The sequence below is a fragment of the Lactuca serriola genome, chromosome 7 (genome assembly GCF_051521515.1).
Source record: "Lactuca serriola cultivar US96UC23 chromosome 7, Lser_US96UC23_V15, whole genome shotgun sequence".
Lineage (NCBI taxonomy): Eukaryota > Viridiplantae > Streptophyta > Magnoliopsida > Asterales > Asteraceae > Lactuca > Lactuca serriola.
The window spans coordinates 203,088,215-203,109,974 of record NC_136414.1 but is presented as its reverse complement, the minus strand read 5'-3'; the positions used below and the strand labels follow the sequence as shown (position 1 = coordinate 203,109,974).

At 40.3% G+C, this 21,760-nt stretch overlaps 1 protein-coding gene across 1 annotated transcript; it reads left to right on the top strand.

The window, feature by feature from the left end:
• The first annotated feature begins 2,333 nt into the window (after positions 1-2,333).
• On the top strand, positions 2,334-3,876 carry LOC145062874 (fructose-bisphosphate aldolase 5, cytosolic). Its single transcript, XM_079010463.1, has 3 exons — positions 2,334-2,489; positions 2,603-3,285; positions 3,366-3,876. Exons 1-3 carry the CDS (start codon positions 2,462-2,464, stop codon positions 3,726-3,728), a joined length of 1,074 nt encoding a protein of 357 aa, XP_078866589.1. The 5' UTR covers positions 2,334-2,461; the 3' UTR covers positions 3,729-3,876.
• Positions 3,877-21,760: the final 17,884 nt, after the last annotated feature.

Sequence of the window (21,760 nt, the reverse complement as noted above, 5' to 3'; positions counted from 1 at the left end):
GTATAGGACACTTAGTTTCATGGTATGTTAGACTAGTAGGGTCTTGCCTAATGATCATATGATACTATTAGGAGTTATGTTTAGGTAGGATAACTAGGGAAGGCTAGTTGGCAAGGGTATGTAATATGATAGAATATATTATGTGTTTATGTTACATGGTTATATGGTAGTCATATCTTGGGTTATAGATAGTCTAAGTTGGATAGCCCGAGAACTCTTGGTCCAATGCCTTATTGCGATATTCTTGTTTAATTGTTCTCCCTCGGGTGGATCATATGTTTGGCTGTCTATTTGATCCCTGACTACATACGAATTTATGAATTGTACGAAATACCAAGATCTGGCTCCTAACATTTGTACGGACGAACATGATGTAGCTCCTGGTAGTGAAGGTTGGGATGGGCCTGTTATGTATGGTTAGGCAGGGCCCGTTATGCATGTTTCGTTGTGGCCTGTTATGAGAGTTAGGCTGAGCCCGTTACGTATGATATATGATTGTGGATAGGAATTTTGTTTGCTCCACGCTAGAGTCAAGGATTGTATGTGGTTGCATTGTATGTATGGTAGAATATGTGGCATATTAGGGAACTCACTAAGCTTTATGCTTATAGTTGTGGATTAAACCTTTTGTAGGTCGTTCGCGAGAAGAGCTCGACAGGACTGTACACATGCATCGAAGATATTCATTTCCGTGGTTTTGTAAATTACTTAAACATGATAATGCATGGTTTCAACCAAATCAAATGTTACTCAATGTTTTCTGAAGCAAAAGGTTTTAATCGATTAACTATTTTATGAACAAAAATATCTTTATAATTTTTGGGACGTTACACTTTATGCCTTAAATGACTCGGAAACTTAAAGAAGATGATGAATCTAAGCTTTCTCTTTGCTTCCCTGCACCAAGATAGAGTTTCTTCCTCCACAAGTTTCACAAGATCAAGAAGATAAGCTCAAAAGCAAGCCACCAAGCTTACAACCATGGAAGGGAGGCTAGGGTTTCGAAAAAGTGAGAATGGAGGTTGAAGAGGATGCCATAAATCTGAAGTTAATGCCTTTAAATATGGGAGAAACCCTAAAATCTTGGTCTTGGGCTGCATCAACAACCATGTTCTGACCATCACCTTACCACATCGTGGTGCTCACCCGGGAACGATGCTTCATTTAAATGATAATGCCTTGTCGTGGTCATCAACGTACCATGTCATGGAAAAAGGTTTTCCAAAAAACTTTATCTTTAACCTCCATAAGTCTTCAACTATTCCAATCGGGAAAACAGGTGTTACATAAAACATCCGAAAACTCCCATAGTTAATCTTCGAATGCACATGTTGGAACTTGGAATAGACCTCAACGATGACGAACCATATGATATTCCGAGGTCGAGTCATCCTATAGGAAAAGATCAAGCGAAGAGAAAGCTTGAGGGTATCGAAGGTTCTTCAAGTGAGGAAAAGAGAGAGGGGCCCATGGAGTTAAATGCACACATGTATCCAAACAATGTTGCAAAGTGTGGAACAAAAAGAGAAAATTGTGAGTATACAAACACTATTACACTCACTCACACACAAATTGTCACATCATGGGGGGGGGGGGGCAGGGAGGGAGGGGTACACAAGACAATTGGGGGGCACGAATAGAATTTCCCTATATATACTAAACATAATTATAGTCTACACCATATATTATAATTGACAATTTATATAATATAAATATGTGACATTTATGATTTCGTGCTTTTGAATCGTACAAAAATAAGATGAGAAATTCTATCTGTACCCCCTCCCCCTTGTGTACCACTATGTGAATATAATAATACTTGCGTATCCCATGATGTGACAATTTATACGAGTGAAATGGATACATATAATAACACCCGAAAAAAGATATGCTTTCACGACTCCATATTCCCGGCTCAATTCAGTAACCCATAGAAGAAATCAATGGGTGTGTATGTAGCACGGATATATTGACCCTTAAATTTAGATTTTTAAAAGTTAAAAGCAGTTTATATGACATTTTGACCCAGGTCCTTTCTAATTTTTAGAGACACATATAACTATATGAGGGAATCAGCTATACGTGCATGGTAGTACGGATATGGACTTTGCAAAGGGTATGTATGTGTTTCAAAAGGACAAAAGTGGATGAGGGTCTTATGAACGATGATCACAAGAACAAGATAGATAAACAAAGAGTCCAAATGCAAAGAACCAAACTGCCATTTGGCATATCGAATCATCACCCATTTCCCCCTCTTATCCCAGCTTGATAACTTTCTTTAGGCTGAAGGGCACAACACTTGTCGATCACTGATTCGATTGAATCTCACTTGGCATATTCCATTCCATTTTTTTAATAAGAAAAATAAATAAAAATCTATAAAGATCGCTCATCCTGCTTTCTTGATTTCTCGTCTTGTACTCAGCATCACCCTCACCATCTCCCTCATTAGTAAGCCATGTCAGCCTTCGTCGGAAAGTACGCCGGTAATATTACCTGAATAACCATAAAAAATTCTTTACATAATTGTATTGTATATATATATTATATAGTATATACTTATCGTTATATACTGTAATACTCGACTTATGGCTTGCAGATGAGTTGATCAAGAATGCCAAGTACATCGCCACACCGGGGAAGGGTATATTGGCTGCAGATGAGAGCACCGGAACCATCGGGAAACGTCTGTCGAGCATCAACGTTGAGAATGTCGAGTCAAACCGTCAAGCCCTCCGTGAACTTCTCTTCACTGCTCCAAACGCAGTGACTTACCTCTCCGGTGTCATTCTCTTCGAGGAAACCCTTTACCAGAAAACCGCCGACGGGAAGCCTTTTGTTGACGTTCTCCTTGAGGCCAATGTCCTTCCGGGGATTAAAGTCGATAAGGGTGTGGTTGACCTCTCCGGCACAAATGGTGAGACCACCACTCAAGGGTTAGATGGGCTTGGTGCTCGTTGTGCCAAGTACTACGAAGCTGGTGCCCGGTTTGCGAAATGGCGTGCAGTGCTTAAGATTGGAGCGACTGAACCCTCGGAGCTGTCTATCCAACAGAACGCCCAAGGGTTGGCTCGCTATGCAATCATTTGTCAAGAGAATGGTCTTGTACCAATTGTTGAGCCGGAGATATTGACCGACGGAAGCCATGATATCAAGAAATGCGCGTATGCAACCGAGATGGTGCTAGCTGCGGTTTACAAGGCTCTCAATGAGCAACACGTGCTTCTTGAAGGAACCCTCTTGAAACCTAACATGGTTACACCCGGCTCTGATAGCCCTAAGGTACGTACATCATACATAAATCAACAGAGCTGAAAATCTATGAAAAGGCATATATTTTATATCTTTCATTGATATAACAGGTGACACCGGAGGTGATTGCTGAATACACCGTCACAGCCCTACGTAGGACGGTGCCGGCAGCCGTGCCAGGAATTGTGTTTCTGTCGGGTGGTCAAAGCGAGGAACAGGCGACAGTGAACTTGAACGCGATGAACAAGTTGGAGGTGTTGAAGCCATGGACGCTGACGTTCTCATTTGGGCGAGCACTGCAATCGAGCACCCTGAAGACATGGGGCGGCAAAAAGGAGAATGTGGCGGCCGCACAGGCGGTGTTCTTGGCACGGTGCAAGGCAAACTCCGACGCCACTCTCGGGAAGTACGAGGGAGAGGGCGCCGGTGGTTTGGCTTCAGAGAGTCTGTACGTGAAGGGATACAAATATTAACCAAAGCTATGCACGAAGTAGTGAAAAGAGTTGGGGGATAATCGTGTTATTTTAATTGTTTTGTGCATCGATATTATGTTCATATCCTTACATTACAGCCCATACTTTGTTACTACCTACTCTCTATACATATGGATTGTGCTTCTTAGTTCATGCGTTCTATTTTCCTTACACTTTCTTCCCCACTTTTTTTTTTTTTTTTAATTCATTAAAGGTAAGGGAAGAAAATTTTTGACCGAAAGAAAGGGTGAGGAATAAAAATATTCATTATACCGTGTTTCCAAGTTCGAAAGAAATGAAAGGAAAATTTTAAGTTTTTGTGTTCACGAGTTAGGAGGAAAAAAAATAAAACTTCAAATCCGCCCACTTTCTTTCCAAATCCGCCCAATTTGGAGGAAAATTAGGAAGGAAAATATGACTCTAAAATCTTTCCCCTCCCTTCACTTTCCTTCCATTAATGAAATTCGGGAAAACGATTTTCCTTCGACACCCCTCATTTTCCCTCCGTATCCTCACATTTCCCTCCTTAAGTAGAACTCGGGAACAAGGCGTTATTATTAATATTTTTTTATAGAAGATATCGAGTGTACCCTCCAATTTTACTCTGAAACCATTTGGACATGGAGACATTTCCAACACAAACTAAAACTAATGGACCAAATTAAGGTCTTACACTTTTTTCTATGGTTATAAAAACTTTTTATAACCATGGCTTTCGGGTATCTATATAAGGCTTATTCGGTTTTCAGGTTATTCGCTCCTAAGCCAGGACTTCACTTCCTGCAGAGTTAGGATGTCATTTCCTATGAGTAGTATGTTGATACGTATCCCGGGCCATACTTGAGGCCACCTCCACGGCCAGACCCAATAACCACCTTTTGTGACACTTTTGTGATGCTTCCTTGATCATCGCCAATACCACTACATGGATTTTAACTCCCCCACTATCCCTGTTATCACACGTAGCATAGTTATTCATTTAGGATCATGGTAAACTACTAGCACCACTACTTCCTTATTTTTAGTATTTCCTCTACTATTTAAATGTTACGTATTTTCATTGTTTGGGAGGAGAAGAATTCAGTAAAAAGTTATATATGGTCTCTTTATTTCCTTAAGAGGTTGACCACCTCGAATCGGTCTTTATGAATGGTGCTTTCCTTCCTATTCATCATGCCTCCCAGTCAAGATCTGTCCACCGATGTCACACCGCCAAGTATCCGCGAGCAACTCTCCACACTCATCGTTATTTCTACCGCTAATGTCTGTCGCCTTGATGCAATTATCACACAAATGGCCATCGTCAACACCCTCATCGACATTCAAACCGGAACCATGGAAAAACTCATCCTGCCTCCACATCCGCTTCCACCACCGAATCAACAATCAAGGCCGCCAACAATGTTATCCCTGCCACTACTGCCTCCACCAAAGTCCATTCCATCAAGTTTGTCACCACAACAACAATTGTCATCCTTACGACCACCAAAATCAAAAACTATATTCGGGAAAATCCAACCTGTCACATTCAACATTCAACCGAGAGACCAACCATTTTCTGGTTTCATTCCTCTACAAACTAACTTTTCGGACCTCGAGGACGAGGTCAATTTTAAGGGTGAGGGAATTGATATGTATCCCAGGCCATACTTGAGGCCACCTCTGTCACACCCCAAAACCAGGAACGGCGGAAACGTTCTAGGGCGGAGGACGTCATGTATAATATCAACAACAATGTAAAGTAGTAAACAAGCAACAACATCATCCATTTCATTAATAATATAATTATTATACAAATGTGTTCTATCAAATTTTGATAAACACTAAAGCATAAATCAAAATGAAAGATAAGTCTTGAACAAGCTCCATCTTCCTTTCTCCTTGCATCGGTACATGTCTATGATGACCTGAGGATACAAGTAATTTTGAAAGCGAGTATCAGCTTTGAAGCTGGTGAGATCGTAAGTATTTAGTGTCTTAATTTGTATGTAAGTATTTGTATGTAAGAATTTGTAAGTATATGTATTGAAAGTGTATATTGTGACATCCCCAATTTCACGGCAAAAAAAGACTGATTTTGTTTATGCTTTGTTTTATAAAATCAGAGTAATCTTTTAAAGATAACGGTTGCGGAATTTGTTCCCAAAACAAGACATGATAATAACTTATCAAAACATTTCTCAAAGGGAATGTATTTTTCATTTAATAATAAAACCTCGGGATGTCATGTTCCGATACAGACATGTAAGCATAAACAGAACTTACATTTAATTACACAATTGATTTATATCTCCTTTAAATCTCTAGTGAAATATGTCTTCGTATTAACACCTGTGATACAAAGAAAACTCAGTGGGTCAGGCTTGGGAGCCTGGTGAGCATATAGGGTTTTCATCCCACAATGTTATATCATATATTTATAAATATTGAACATTCAAACTTGCACAATTTCACCATATAAAGGCAACTCTTAACCCACCCCATCGATCCTCACAATGACACGATCTAAACTCTCGTATCTAAAATTTTCCTCTTTACCTGATCCCTACTCATGGATCTAAAACTATCCTCTTCACCGATCCATACTCACGGATCTAAAACTACTTGATCCATACTCACGGATCTAAAACTAACCTCCTGATCTGATCCATACTCCCGGATCAATAATTGTACCCAATCCATACTCCCGGAATAAAGACAATTATCTATACCCAAATCCTGAGCTAATCCATACTCCTGGATCAATAATTGTACCTAATCCATACTCCCGGACTAAGGACAATTATCTATACCCTAATTCAGATCTGATCCATACTCCCGGATCAATAATTGTACCCAATCCATACTCCCGGACTAAGGATAATTATCTATACCCTAATCCTGATCTGATCCATACTCCCAGATCAATAATTGTACCCAATCCATACTCCCGGACTAAGGACAATTATCTATACCCTAATCCTGATCTGATCCATACTCCCGGATCAATAATTGTACCCAATCCATACTCCCGGACTAAGGACAATTATCTATACCCTAATCCTGATCTGATCCATACTCCCGGATCAATAATTGTACCCAATCCATACTCCCGGACTAAGGACAATTATCTATACCCTAATCCTGATCTGATCCATACTCCCGAATCAATAATTGTACCCAATCCATACTCCCGGACTAAGGACAATTATCTATACCCTAATCCTGATCTGATCCATACTCCCGGATCAATAATTGTACCCAATCCATACTCCCGGACTAAGGACAATTATCTATACCCGAATCCTGATCTGATCCATACTCCCGGATCAATAATTGCACCCAATCCATACTCCCGGATTAAGGACAATTATCTATACCCTAATCCTGATCTGATCCATACTCCCGGATCAATAATTGTACACAATCCATAGTCCCGGACTAAGGACAATTATCTATACCCTAATCCTAATCTGATCCATACTCCCGGATCAATAATTGTACCCAATCCATACTCCCGGACAAAGGACAATTATCTATACCCTAATCCTGATCTGATCCATACTCCCGAATCAATAATTGTACCCAATCCATACTCCCGGACTAAGGACAATTATCTATACCCTAATCCTGATCTGATCCATACTCCCGGATCAATAATTGTACCCAATCCATACTCCCGGACTAAGGACAATTATCTATACCCGAATCCTGATCTGATCCATACTCCCGAATCAATAATTGCACCCAATCCATACTCCCGGATTAAGGACAATTATCTATACCCTAATCCTGATCTGATCCATACTCCCGGATCAATAATTGTACACAATCCATACTCCCGGACTAAGGACAATTATCTATACCCTAATCCTGATCTGATCCATACTCCCGGATCAATAATTGCACCCAATCCATACTCCCGGATTAAGGACAATTATCTATACCCTAATCCTGATCTGATCCATACTCCCGGATCAATAATTGTACCCAATCCATACTCCCGGACTAAGGACAATTATCTATACCCTAATCCTGATCTGATCCATACTCCCGGATCAATAATTGTACCCAATCCATACTCCCGGAATAAGGACAATTATCTATACCCTAATCCTGATCTGATCCATACTCCCGGATCAATAATTGTACCCAATCCATACTCCCGGACTAAGGACAATTATCTATACCCTAATCCTGATCTGATCCATACTCCCGGACTAAGGACAATTATCTATACCCTAATCCTGATCTGATCCATACTCCCGGATCAATAATTGTACCCAATCCATACTCCCGGACTAAGGACGATTATCTATACCCTAATCCTGATCTGATCCATACTCCCGGATCAATAATTGTACCCAATCCATACTCCCGGACTAAGGACAATTATCTATACCCTAATCCTGATCTGATCCATACTCCCGGATCAATAACTATGCCCAATCCATACTCCCGGACTAAGGACAATTATCTATACCCTAATCCTGATCTGATCCATACTCCCGGATCAATAACTGTGCCCAATCCATACTCCCGGACTAAGGACAATTATCTATACCCTAATCCTGATTTGATCCATACTCCCGGATCAATAATTGTACCCAATCCATACTCCCGGAATAAGGACAATTATCTATACCCTAATCCTGAGCTGATCCATACTCCCGGATCAATAATTGTACCCAATCCATACTCCCGGACTAAGGACAATTATCTATACCCTAATCCTGATCTGATCCATACTCCCGGATCAATAATTGTACCCAATCCATACTCCCGGACTAAGGACAATTATCTATACCCTAATCCTGATCTGATCCATACTCCCGGATCAATAATTGTACCCAATCCATACTCCCGGACTAAGGATAATTATCTATACCCTAATCCTGATCTGATCCATACTCCCGGATCAATAATTGTACCCAATCCATACTCCCGGACTAAGGACATTTATCTATACCCTAATCCTGATCTGATCCATACTCCCGGATCAATAATTGTACCCAATCCATACTCCCGGACTAAGGACAATTATCTATACCCTAATCCTGATCTGATCCATACTCCCGGATCAATAATTGTACCCAATCCATACTCCCGGACTAAGGACAATTATCTATACCCTAATCCTGATCTGATCCATACTCCCGGATCAATAATTGCACCCAATCCATACTCCCGGATTAAGGACAATTATCTATACCCTAATCCTGATCTGATCCATACTCTCGGATCAATAATTGTACCCAATCCATACTCCCGGACTAAGGACAATTATCTATACCCTAATCCTGAGCCGATCCATACTCCCGGATCAATAATTGTACCCAATCCATACTCCTGGACTGAGGACAATTATCTATACCCTAATCCTGATCTGATCCATACTCCCGGATCAATAATTGTACCCAATCCATACTCCCGGACTAAGGACAATTATCTATACCCTAATCCTGATCTGATCCATACTCCCGGATCAATAATTGTACCCAATCCATACTCCCGGACTAAGGACAATTATCTATACCCTAATCCTGATCTGATCCATACTCCCGAATCAATAATTGCACCCAATCCATACTCCCGGATTAAGGACAATTATCTATACCCTAATCCTGATCTGATCCATACTCCCGGATCAATAATTGTACACAATCCATACTCCCGGACTAAGGACAATTATCTATACCCTAATCCTGATCTGATCCATACTCCCGGATCAATAACTATGCCCAATCCATACTCCCGGACAAAGGACAATCATCTATACCCTAATCCTGATCTGATCCATACTCCCGGATCAATAACTGTGCCCAATCCATACTCCCGGACTAAGGACAATTATCTATACCCTAATCCTGATCTGATCCATACTCCCGGATCAATAATTGTACCCAATCCATACTCCCGGAATAAGGACAATTATCTATACCCTAATCCTGATCTGATCCATACTCCCGGATCAATAATTGTACCCAATCCATACTCCCGGACTAAGGACAATTATCTATACCCTAATCCTGATCTGATCCATACTCCCGGACTAAGGACAATTATCTATACCCTAATCCTGATCTGATCCATACTCCCGGATCAATAATTGTACCCAATCCATACTCCCGGACTAAGGACGATTATCTATACCCTAATCCTGATCTGATCCATACTCCCGGATCAATAATTGTACCCAATCCATACTCCCGGACTAAGGACAATTATCTATACCCTAATCCTGATCTGATCCATACTCCCGGATCAATAACTGTGCCCAATCCAAACTCCCGGACTAAGGACAATTATCTATACCCTAATCCTGATCTGATCCATACTCCCGGATCAATAACTGTGCCCAATCCATACTCCCGGACTAAGGACAATTATCTATACCCTAATCCTGATCTGATCCATACTCCCGGATCAATAATTGTACCCAATCCATACTCCCGGAATAAAGACAATTATCTATACCCTAATCCTGAGCTGATCCATACTCCCGGATCAATAATTGTACCCAATCCATACTCCCGGACTAAGGACAATTATCTATACCCTAATCCTGATCTGATCCATACTCCCGGATCAATAATTGTACCCAATCCATACTCCCGGACTAAGGACAATTATCTATACCCTAATCCTGATCTGATCCATACTCCCGGATCAATAATTGTACCCAATCCATACTCCCGGACTAAGGATAATTATCTATACCCTAATCCTGATCTGATCCATACTCCCGGATCAATAATTGTACCCAATCCATACTCCCGGACTAAGGACATTTATCTATACCCTAATCCTGATCTGATCCATACTCCCGGATCAATAATTGTACCCAATCCATACTCCCGGACTAAGGACAATTATCTATACCCTAATCCTGATCTGATCCATACTCCCGGATCAATAATTGTACCCAATCCATACTCCCGGACTAAGGACAATTATCTATACCCTAATCCTGATCTGATCCATACTCCCGGATCAATAATTGCACCCAATCCATACTCCCGGATTAAGGACAATTATCTATACCCTAATCCTGATCTGATCCATACTCCCGGATCAATAATTGTACCCAATCCATACTCCCGGACTAAGGACAATTATCTATACCCTAATCCTGAGCCGATCCATACTCCCGGATCAATAATTGTACCCAATCCATACTCCTGGACTGAGGACAATTATCTATACCCTAATCCTGATCTGATCCATACTCCCGGATCAGTAATTGTACCCAATCCATACTCCCGGACTAAGGACAATTATCTATACCCTAATCCTGATCTGATCCATACTCCCGGATCAATAATTGTACCCAATCCAAACTCCCGGACTAAGGACAATTATCTATACCCTAATCCTGATCAGATCCATACTCCCGAATCAATAATTGTACCCAATCCATACTCCCGGACGAAGGACAATTATCTATACCCTAATCCTGATCTGATCCATACTCCCGGATCAAGAATTGTACCCAATCCATACTCCCGGACTAAGGACAATTATCTATACCCGAATCCTGATCTGATCCATACTCCCGGATCAATAATTACACCCAATCCATACTCCCGGACTAAGAACAATTATCTATACCCTAATCCTGATCTGATCCATACTCCCGGATCAATAATTGTACACAATCCATACTCCCGGACTAAGGACAATTATCTATACCCTAATCCTGATATTATCCATACTCCCGGATCAATAACTGTGCCCAATCGATACTCCCGGACAAAGGACAATTATCTATACCCTAATCCTGATCTGATCCATACTCCCGGATCAATAACTGTGCCCAATCCATACTCCCGGACTAAGGACAATTATCTATACCCTAATCCTGATCTGATCCATACTCCCGGATCAATAATTGTACCCAATCCATACTCCCGGAATAAGGACAATTATCTATACCCTAATCCTGATATGATCCATACTCCCGGATCAATAATTGTACCCAATCCATACTCCCGGACTAAGGACAATTATCTATACCCTAATCCTGATCTGATCCATACTCCCGGACTAAGGACAATTATCTATACCCTAATCCTGATCTGATCCATACTCCCGGATCAATAATTGTACCCAATCCATACTCCCGGACTAAGAACAATTATCTATACCCTAATCCTGATCTGATCCATATTCCCGGATCAATAATTATACCCAATCCATACTCCTGGACTAAGGACAATTATCTATACCCTAATCCTGATCTGAACCATACTCCCGGATCAATAATTGTACCCAATCCATACTCCCGGACTAAGGACAATTATCTATACCCTAATCCTGATCTGATCCATACTCCCAGATCAATAATTGAACCAAATCCATACTCCCGGACTAAGGACAATTATCTATACCCTAATCCTGATCTGATCCGTACTCCCGGATCAATAACTGTGCCCAATCCATACTCCCGGACTAAGGACAATAATCTATACCGTAATCCTGATCTGATCCATACTCCCGGATCAATAATTGTACCCAATCCATACTCCCGGACTAAGGACAATTATCTATACCCTAATCCTGATCTGATCCATACTCCCGGATCAATAACTGTGCCCAATCCATACTCCCGGACTAAGGACGATTATCTATACCCTAATCCTGATCTGATCCATACTCCCGGATCAATAATTGTACCCAATCCATACTCCCGGACTAAGGACAATTATCTATACCCTAATCCTGATCTGATCCATACTCCCGGATCAATAACTGTGCCCAATCCATACTCACGGACTAAGGACAATTATCTATACCCTAATCCTGATCTGATCCATACTCCCGGATCAATAACTGTGCCCAATCCATACTCCCGGACTAAGGACAATTATCTATACCCTAATCCTGATCTGAGACATACTCCCGGATCAATAATTGTACCCAATCCATACTCCCGGAATAAGGACAATTATCTATACCCTAATCCTGAGCTGATCCATACTCCCGGATCAATAATTGTACCCAATCCATACTCCCGGACTAAGGATAATTATCTATACCCTAATCCTGATCTGATCCATACTCCCAGATCAATAATTATACCCAATCCATACTCCCGGACTAAGGACAATTATCTATACCCTAATCCTGATCTGATCCATACTCCCGGATCAATAATTGTACCCAATCAATACTCCCGGACTAAGGACAATTATCTATACCCTAATCCTGATCTGATCCATACACCCGGATCAATAATTGTACCCAATCCATACTCCTGGACTAAGGACAATTATCTATACCCTAATCCTGATCTGATCCATACTCCCGGATCAATAATTGTACCCAATCCATACTCCCGGACTAAGGACAATTATCTATACCCTAATCCTGATCTGATCCATACTCCCGTATCAATAATTGTACCCAATCCATACTCCCGGACTAAGGACAATTATCTATACCCTAATCCTGATCTGACCCATACTCCCGGATCAATAATTGTACCCAATCCATACTCCCGAACTAAGGACAATTATCTATACCCTAATCCTGATCTGATCCATACTCCCGGATCAATAACTGTGCCCAATCCATACTCCCGGACTAAGGACAATTATCTATACCCTAATCCTGATCTGATCCATACTCTCGGATCAATAACTGTGCCCAATCCATACTCCCGGACTAAGGACAATTATCTCTACCCTAATCCTGATCTGATCCATACTCTCGGATCAATAACTGTGCCCAATCCATACTCCCGGACTAAGGACAATTATCTATAGCCTAATCCTGATCTGATCCATACTCCCGGATCAATAATTGTACCCAATCCATACTCCCGGACTAAGGACAATTATCTATACCCTAATCCTGATCTGATCCATACTCCCGGATTAATAACTGTGCCCAATCCATACTCCCGGACTAAGGGCAATTATCTATACCCTAATCCTAATCTGATCCATACTCCCGGATCAATAACTGTGCCCAATCCATACTCCCGGACTGAGGACAATTAACTTAGTGTTAATCCATACTCGTGGACTAATAACAAGTTTTTATCTCTTTACCTGATCCATACTCCCGGGTCTAAAATTAACCTCTTGATCTGATCCCTACTCACGGATCCAAAACTAACCTCTTGATCTGATCCCTGCTCACGGATCTAAAACTAACCTCTTGATTTGATCCATACTCATGGATCTAAAACTAACCTCTTGATTTGATCCATACTTATGGATCTAAAACTAACCTCTTGATTTGATCCATACTCACGGATCTCATCTACCCATGTCCTACCCAACATATTTGTAGGTATAAAATACATATATAGTTTAACTCATTAAAAATCTATATAGTTCATCCATTCCACCAATACCTCAAATAAACAACAATATATAAACACATAGCACGTATTTCGTAGCAAATACTTCATACTTATGTGTTAGAAGAAAGTAACCACACACTCACACATATAAACAACAATATACTTAATACACCCAAACCATACTTGTATTATTATCGTTTTTATGAAAGGTAGTATACACTCACTTGATCAGAAGATGATCGGACAGCACTACGACTTGCAGAAGTAGTATTCTTCGGTAGATCTAGAAGATCTTCACAAAAATCGAACTTCTCGCGGGCAGAGCTTTGGCTCGGGAACCGCACTTCTCGGGATCTTCGGGATCTCGGGACTTGCTTCGGGGCTCGAGAATAATATCGGGGCTTCGGGGTATTTCTGGCACGCAAAACGATGCAAAACGGGAGAAAGAAGAGAGAAAATGAACAAAACTCTCGGCTGCCCTCGCAAGCCTTTTATAAAGGCTGAGCCTCGCACGTACGCGGGGCGTACTGCAGTACGCAGCGCGTACTGCTTCCAAAATCGTCACTGCATGCGTCATCCGAAATGTCGACACTCTTCGGAGTACGCGAGGCGTACGTCGGATCGGACCGGTGACTCGTCTTCGGATAATGCCGGATTAAAAGATTAAAAATAAATAAAATTTATTTAATAAACTTCGGAAATTCATATCTTCTTCATACGAACTCTGTTTTCGACGTTCTTTATATCCACGCGAAGGTGAGACTACGCTCTACAATTTTCGTTTAGACTTCGTCGGCTAATTTCGAATTTATTTTTATTATTTATTTTTAATAGGCCGCGACAGAAAAACTTCGTTATAAATTCATAACTTCTTCGTTTGACGTCCGTTCTCGCCTAACTTTTTATCGCTTCGATACCAACAACGAGACCTTCAATCCTCGTTTAGATTGCTAAGGCTAAATACCGCTCTAACGTAAATTCACTTTTTACGTTGCGCTGTGTCGTGTCGGTTCCGTCGCGAAACTTCGACAAGTCATAACTTATTCGTTATAACTCGGATTTCAGCGTTCTTTATATGTACGGAATCCTTGTAACATATACTACAACTTAGTTAAGATTATTCATTCTAAATAATCTTTCATCAAAAAATCATTTTTGACGTCTGTCGTCTCTAAATTGACTAGCCCTGATCTACGGGCGTTACAATTATCTCCCCCTTAGGATGATTACGTCCCGGAATCATCAACGAAAATAGAACTTGCATAATGATTCCACACTTTATTTATTCATCCTTGGTAGTAACCTTAAATTCTATGTTTCCTCGAAAGAGTATTTAACTCTATGGCTTTCTTGACCGCAGACGATGTCCAACCTTGCATCTGCTTATCGTACTATGTTGTACTTTCAATCGTAACCCTCGAGTTACCAAATAAGTCGTTATTATGGACTCCTTCTTCTTCTCAGGATAAATACTTTCCTTTATCTATTGTAACAAACCGATGGGTCGTGCTCTACTGACCTCTCATCGAATGATGCAATGCTTAGACTCAGGTCTCTTAGAGTTAAATTCCAAAATGGAATATACCTTCCTTCATATTCTAATGTGATATAATCACATTTCAGCATGTAGCACTTCTACCTACAAACTTCTTTTAACAACGAGCGCGACACTATCAATCGCATTAACTTTCAACCTTCTGACTTAAGTCAGATGTTACATCTAACTTGGTCCTCTAGACCACGTAACATACTTCTTGTAGTCGAACTCAAATTTAAATATGACCACTAGGGTCGGAACAAGAACCATCTTACTAGTCATTACTGAAACAATGGTAATGACATACCAGAATAAAATGGAATCAATCACTAGCTTCTTGGTAACCTTGTGACTTTCCCTGATCCAAGTGTGAGTCCTGTGCTTCCGGTAGTATATGCATCTACTACCTTTCACACCTACTCATACTCGTCCCAAGTATTGTCCCGCAGTCGACCAAGTCACCATACAAGAAAATCACAAAACAATTTAACACATACGAATGTGTCCAAGTAATCATAAACAATTTCCCTAGACTCTACTAGGACTTCTTCATTGCTCAATCTTCAATCATCAACTCTAATTCAACTCGATTGGTGATTGAAATACCAGACGATGAGACAACTTCAAGAATTTCATCAATCGTTCCATCATCCTGCTAATCGAAGGTGTACTTTAGACGTACCGTACTCCTGTAAACGTACTTTTATTTCATAAGACATACTCTAAAGGCAAGATACCACTCTTACGATATCTTCCGATAGGTGTCATTCACTATCATAAGCCTTCTTTATTTCCTCCATTTACTCAATTCTCTACAAGTCTTCACCATGACCTTTTGTACATCCAAGCAGACATGCGGTGTACCAACGAGAATTTAAGATAAGAAAGCTTCATTTACGATAAACGTATAAATATCCTTATCACCCCCGAAACGTTTACATGCTAGTTCTAATATCGTATCAAACGCTTAGAATCCTAAACACATAAGGTTTCCAGATCCGGTCGGCAACAGACCATAGATCCGAACAAATAATAGCATCAATATAGCTATCACACAAAACATTTAGCACATAAAAGCATTTTAGGCATCACTCCTAAAATAAACTAGTGCTTGTGTCAATTTAGGGTGTACTACCTAAAATATAATGGACACACTCAACTCACAATCATTGCTTAGCATTCTAAGTTTAAGTCTAGAAATAAATCCATATTCCTAGTTCGCTTAAACTAATGCTCTGATACCAACTGTGACATCCCCAATTTCACGGCCAGAAAAGACCGATTTTGTTTATGCTTTGTTTTATAAAATCAAAGTAAACTTTTAAACATAACGGTTGCGGAATTTGTTCCCAAAACAAGACATGATAATAACTTATCAAAACATTTCTCAAAGGGAATGTATTTTTCATTTAATAATAAAACCTCGGGATGTCATGTTCCGATACAGACATGTAATCATAAACAGAACTTACATTTAATTACACAATTGATTTATATCTCCTTTAAATCTCTCTGTGAAATATTTCTTCGTATTAATACCTGTGATACAAAGAAAACTGAGTGGGTCAGGCTTGGGAGCCTGGTGAGCATATAGGGTTTTCATCCCACAATGTTATATCATATATTTATAAATATAGAACATTCAAACTTGCACAATTTCACCATATAAAGGCAACTCTTAACCCACCCCATCGATCCTCACAATGACACGATCTAAACTCTCGTATCTAAAATTTTCCTCTTTACCTCATCCCTACTCATGGATCTAAAACTATCCTCTTCACCGATCCATACTCACGGATCTAAAACTACTTGATCCATACTCACGGATCTAAAACTAACCTCCTAATCTGATCCATACTCCCGGATCAATAATTGTACCCAATCCATACTCCCGGAATAAGGACAATTATCTATACCCTAATCCTGAGCTGATCCATACTCCCGGATCAATAATTGAACCCAATCCATACTCCCGGACTAAGGACAATTATCTATACCCTAATCCTGATCTGATCCATACTCCCGGATCAATAATTGTACCCAATCCATACTCCCGGACTAAGGACAATTATCTATACCCTAATCCTGATCTGATCCATACTCCCAGATCAATAATTGTATCTAATCCATACTCCCGGACTAAGGACAATTATCTATACCCTAAAGCTGATCTGATCCATACTCCCGGATCAATAATTGTACCCAATCCATACTCCCGGACTAAGGACAATTATCTATACCCTAATCCTGATCTGATCCATACTCCCGGATCAATAATTGTACCCAATCCATACTCCCGGACTAAGGACAATTATCTATACCCTAATCCTGATCTGATCCATACTCCCGGATCAATAATTGCACCCAATCCATACTCTTAGACTAAGGACAATTATCTATACCCTAATCCTGATCTGATCCATACTCCCGGATCAATAATTGTACCCAATCCATACTCCCGGACTAAGGACAATTATCTATACCCTAATCCTGATCTGATCCATACTCCCGGATCAATAACTGTGCCCAATCCATACTCCCGGAATAAGGACAATTATCTATACCCTAATCCTGATCTGATCCATACTCCCGGATCAATAACTGTGCCCAATCCATACTCCCGGACTAAGGACAATTATCTATACCCTAATCCTGATCTGATCCATACTCCCGGATCAATAACTGTACCCAATCCATACTCCCGGACTAAGGAAAATTATCTATACCCTAATCCTGATCTGATCCATACTCCCGGATCAATAATTGTACCCAATCCATACTCCCGGACTAAGGACAATTATCTATACCCTAATCCTGATCTGATCCATACTCCCGAATCAATAATTGTACCCAATCCATACTCCCGGACTAAGGACAATTATCTATACCCTAATCCTGATCTGATCCATACTCCCGGATCAATAATTGTACCCAATCCATACTCCCGGACTAAGGACAATTATCTATACCCTAATCCTGATCTGATCCATACTCCCGGATCAATAATTGTACCCAATCCATACTCCCGAACTAAGGACAATTATCTATACCCTAATCCTGAGCTGATCCATACTCCCGGATCAATAATTGTACCCAATCCATTCTCCCGGACTAAGGACAATTATCTATACCCTAATCCTGATCTGACCCATACTCCCGGATCAATAATTGTACCCAATCCATACTCCCGGACTAAGGACAATTATCTATACCCTAATCCTGATCTGATCCATACTCCCGGATCAACAACTGTGCCCAATCCATACTCCCGGACTAAGGACAATTATCTATACCCTAATCCTGATCTGATCCATACTCTCGGATCAATAACTGTGCCCAATCCATACTCCCAGACTAAGGACAATTATCTATACCCTAATCCTGATCTGATCCATACTCCCGGATCAATAATTGTACCCAATCCATACTCCCGGACTAAGGACAATTATCTATACCCTAATCCTGATCTGATCCATACTCCCGGATTAATAACTGTGCCCAATCCATACTCCCGGACTAAGGACAATTATCTATACCCTAATCCTAATCTTATCCATACTCCCGGATCAATAACTGTGCCCAATCCATACTCCCGGACTAAGGACAATTAACTTAGTGTTAATCCATACTCGTGGACTAATAACAAGTTTTTATCTCTTTACCTGATCCATACTCCCGGATCTAAAATTAACCTCTTGATCTGATCCCTACTCACGGATCCAAAACTAACCTCTTGATCTGATCCCTGCTCACGGATCTAAAACTAACCTCTTGATTTGATCCATACTCATGGATCTAAAACTAACCTCTTGATTTGATCCATACTCACGGATCTCATCTACCCATGTCCTACCCAACATATTTGTAGGTATAAAATACATATATAGTTTAACTCATTAAAAATCTATATAGTTCATCCATTCCACCAATACCTCAAATAAACAACAATATTTAAACACATAGCACGTATTTCGTAGCAAATACTTCATACTTATGTGTTAGAAGAAAGTAACCACACACTCACACATATAAACAACTATATACTTAATACACCCAAACCATACTTGTATTATTATCGTTTTTATGAAAGGTAGTATACACTCACTTGATCAGAAGATGATCGGACAGCACTACGACTTGCAGAAGTAGTATTCTTCGGTAGATCTGGAAGATCTTCACAAAAATCGAACTTCTCGCGGGCAGAGTTTCGGCTCGGGAACCGCACTTCTCGGGATCTTCGGGATCTCGGGACTTGCTTCGGGGCTCGAGAATAATATCGGGGCTTCGGGGTATTTCTGGCACGCAAAACGATGCAAAACGGGAGAAAGAAGAGAGAAAATGAACAAAACTCTCGGCTGCCCTCGCAAGCCTTTTATAGAGGCTGAGCCTCGCACGTACGCGGGGCGTACTGCAGTACGCAGCGCGTACTGCTTCCAAAATCATCACTGCATGCGTCATCCGAAATGTCGACACTCTTCGGAGTACGCGGGGCGTACGTCGGATCGGACCGGTGACTCGTCTTCGGATAATGCCGGATTAAAAGATTAAAAATAAATAAAATTTATTTAATAAACTTCGGAAATTCATATCTTCTTCATACGAACTCTGTTTTCGACGTTCTTTATATCCACGCGAAGGTGAGACTACGCTCTACAACTTTCGTTTAGACTTCGTCGGCTAATTTCGAATTTATTTTTATTATTTATTTTTAATAGGCCGCGACAGAAAAACTTCGTTATAAATTCATAACTTCTTCGTTTGACGTCCGTTCTCGCCTAACTTTTTATCGCTTCGATACCAACAACGAGACCTTCAATCCTCGTTTAGATTGCTAAGGCTAAATACCGCTCTAACGTAAATTCACTTTTTACGTTGCGCTGTGTCGTGTCGGTTCCGTCGCGAAACTTCGACAAGTCATAACTTATTCGTTATAACTCGGATTTCAGCGTTCTTTATATGTACGGAATCCTTGTAACATATATTACAACTTAGTTAAGATTATTCATTCTAAATAATCTTTCATCAAAAATTCATTTTAGACGTCTGTCGTCTCTAAATTGACTAGCCCTGATCTACGGGCGTTACATATATGAACTGTAAGTGTTTGAAAAACCCTACAAATCCCTATGATTCCTACTAGTACATGAAGGTGTCTTCTACCAAGACCTAACTGTTCTGAATGTAGCCTTCTACCAAGGCATCTAGTGTCTGGATGTGTGTCTCGTGTAAGAGTATGTATTTTCCCAAGTATAACTATCATTAACAAAAATATAGTCTCTACATTACCGTGCGTCGTGTGACTGTTCATGAAGTGAATGAAATGGGAAAATGAACTAGTACTATGGTGTAGTGATATAAGAACTACAGCCATACTAACTACCTTAAACTGGATTTATATTAAGGCATTATATGATAAATTGCACCATACTATAGACTGGTAACAACGACAACGTATAGTCGAAAATAAGGTATGACGTTTGGCACCTGCAGACCTGCCGGTCCTGCTGTAGCTAGCAGCAAGGTGTAGGATAGTCAATCCAGTATAGATCTATACGCTAACTCATGCTCTCCCTTCAAGAGACTCTGGCTACAACCCAGGGCATGAAAATTAAGGCATGCTTCCATACAGTGGATCACAATTTTATTGGCGTATTAATGTAAGTGTAATGTAACGAACTGTTCTATCTGTAATGTACGTGCTCTCTACCTAGCAAGTATAGTAATGTACTGTAATGTTCTAGAAAGTATTGACTCATGAATGAACTGACTCATTGAATGATATCGTGTTCTAGTAATAGTTCTAGTATCTTCCTAAACTACCCATATGGTAGCTTACTAGTAATCTATGTGGTACGTATGGACAAGGATGTATACCCTTGCTACTCAAGGGCATGGGATAAACTGGAAGGACCTTTTATGGTCATATATGTACACATGATATATAACTAATATTTAAACAACTTTCGGACGAGTACCCGATATCCCACCAGACCACATCTCAAGCGCGAAAATGAAATAGGGTGGATAGCCTTCCTAAGTCTTTTAAACATTTCTTATATAACTATATATATAGAGGCATGCAATTTATAATATAAAAGCATAATAAGTTTTGTAAGACATTTGAAACAGAAATATTATTTTAAGAAAAGATCGACTTGATGTCAATCTATAAAACAATTTGAAGGCATAAGTTTTGGTAAA

What these genes read in the sequence shown, in the direction of transcription:
- LOC145062874 (XM_079010463.1), top strand. Translation starts at nt 2,462, where the DNA reads ATGTCAGCCTTCGTCGGAAAGTACGCCG. An exon ending in CTTCGTCGGAAAGTACGCCG is followed by an intron (nt 2,490 to 2,602) that starts GTAATATTACCT and finishes TATGGCTTGCAG; the next exon opens with ATGAGTTGATCAAGAATGCC. An exon ending in CCGGCTCTGATAGCCCTAAG is followed by an intron (nt 3,286 to 3,365) that starts GTACGTACATCA and finishes TTGATATAACAG; the next exon opens with GTGACACCGGAGGTGATTGC.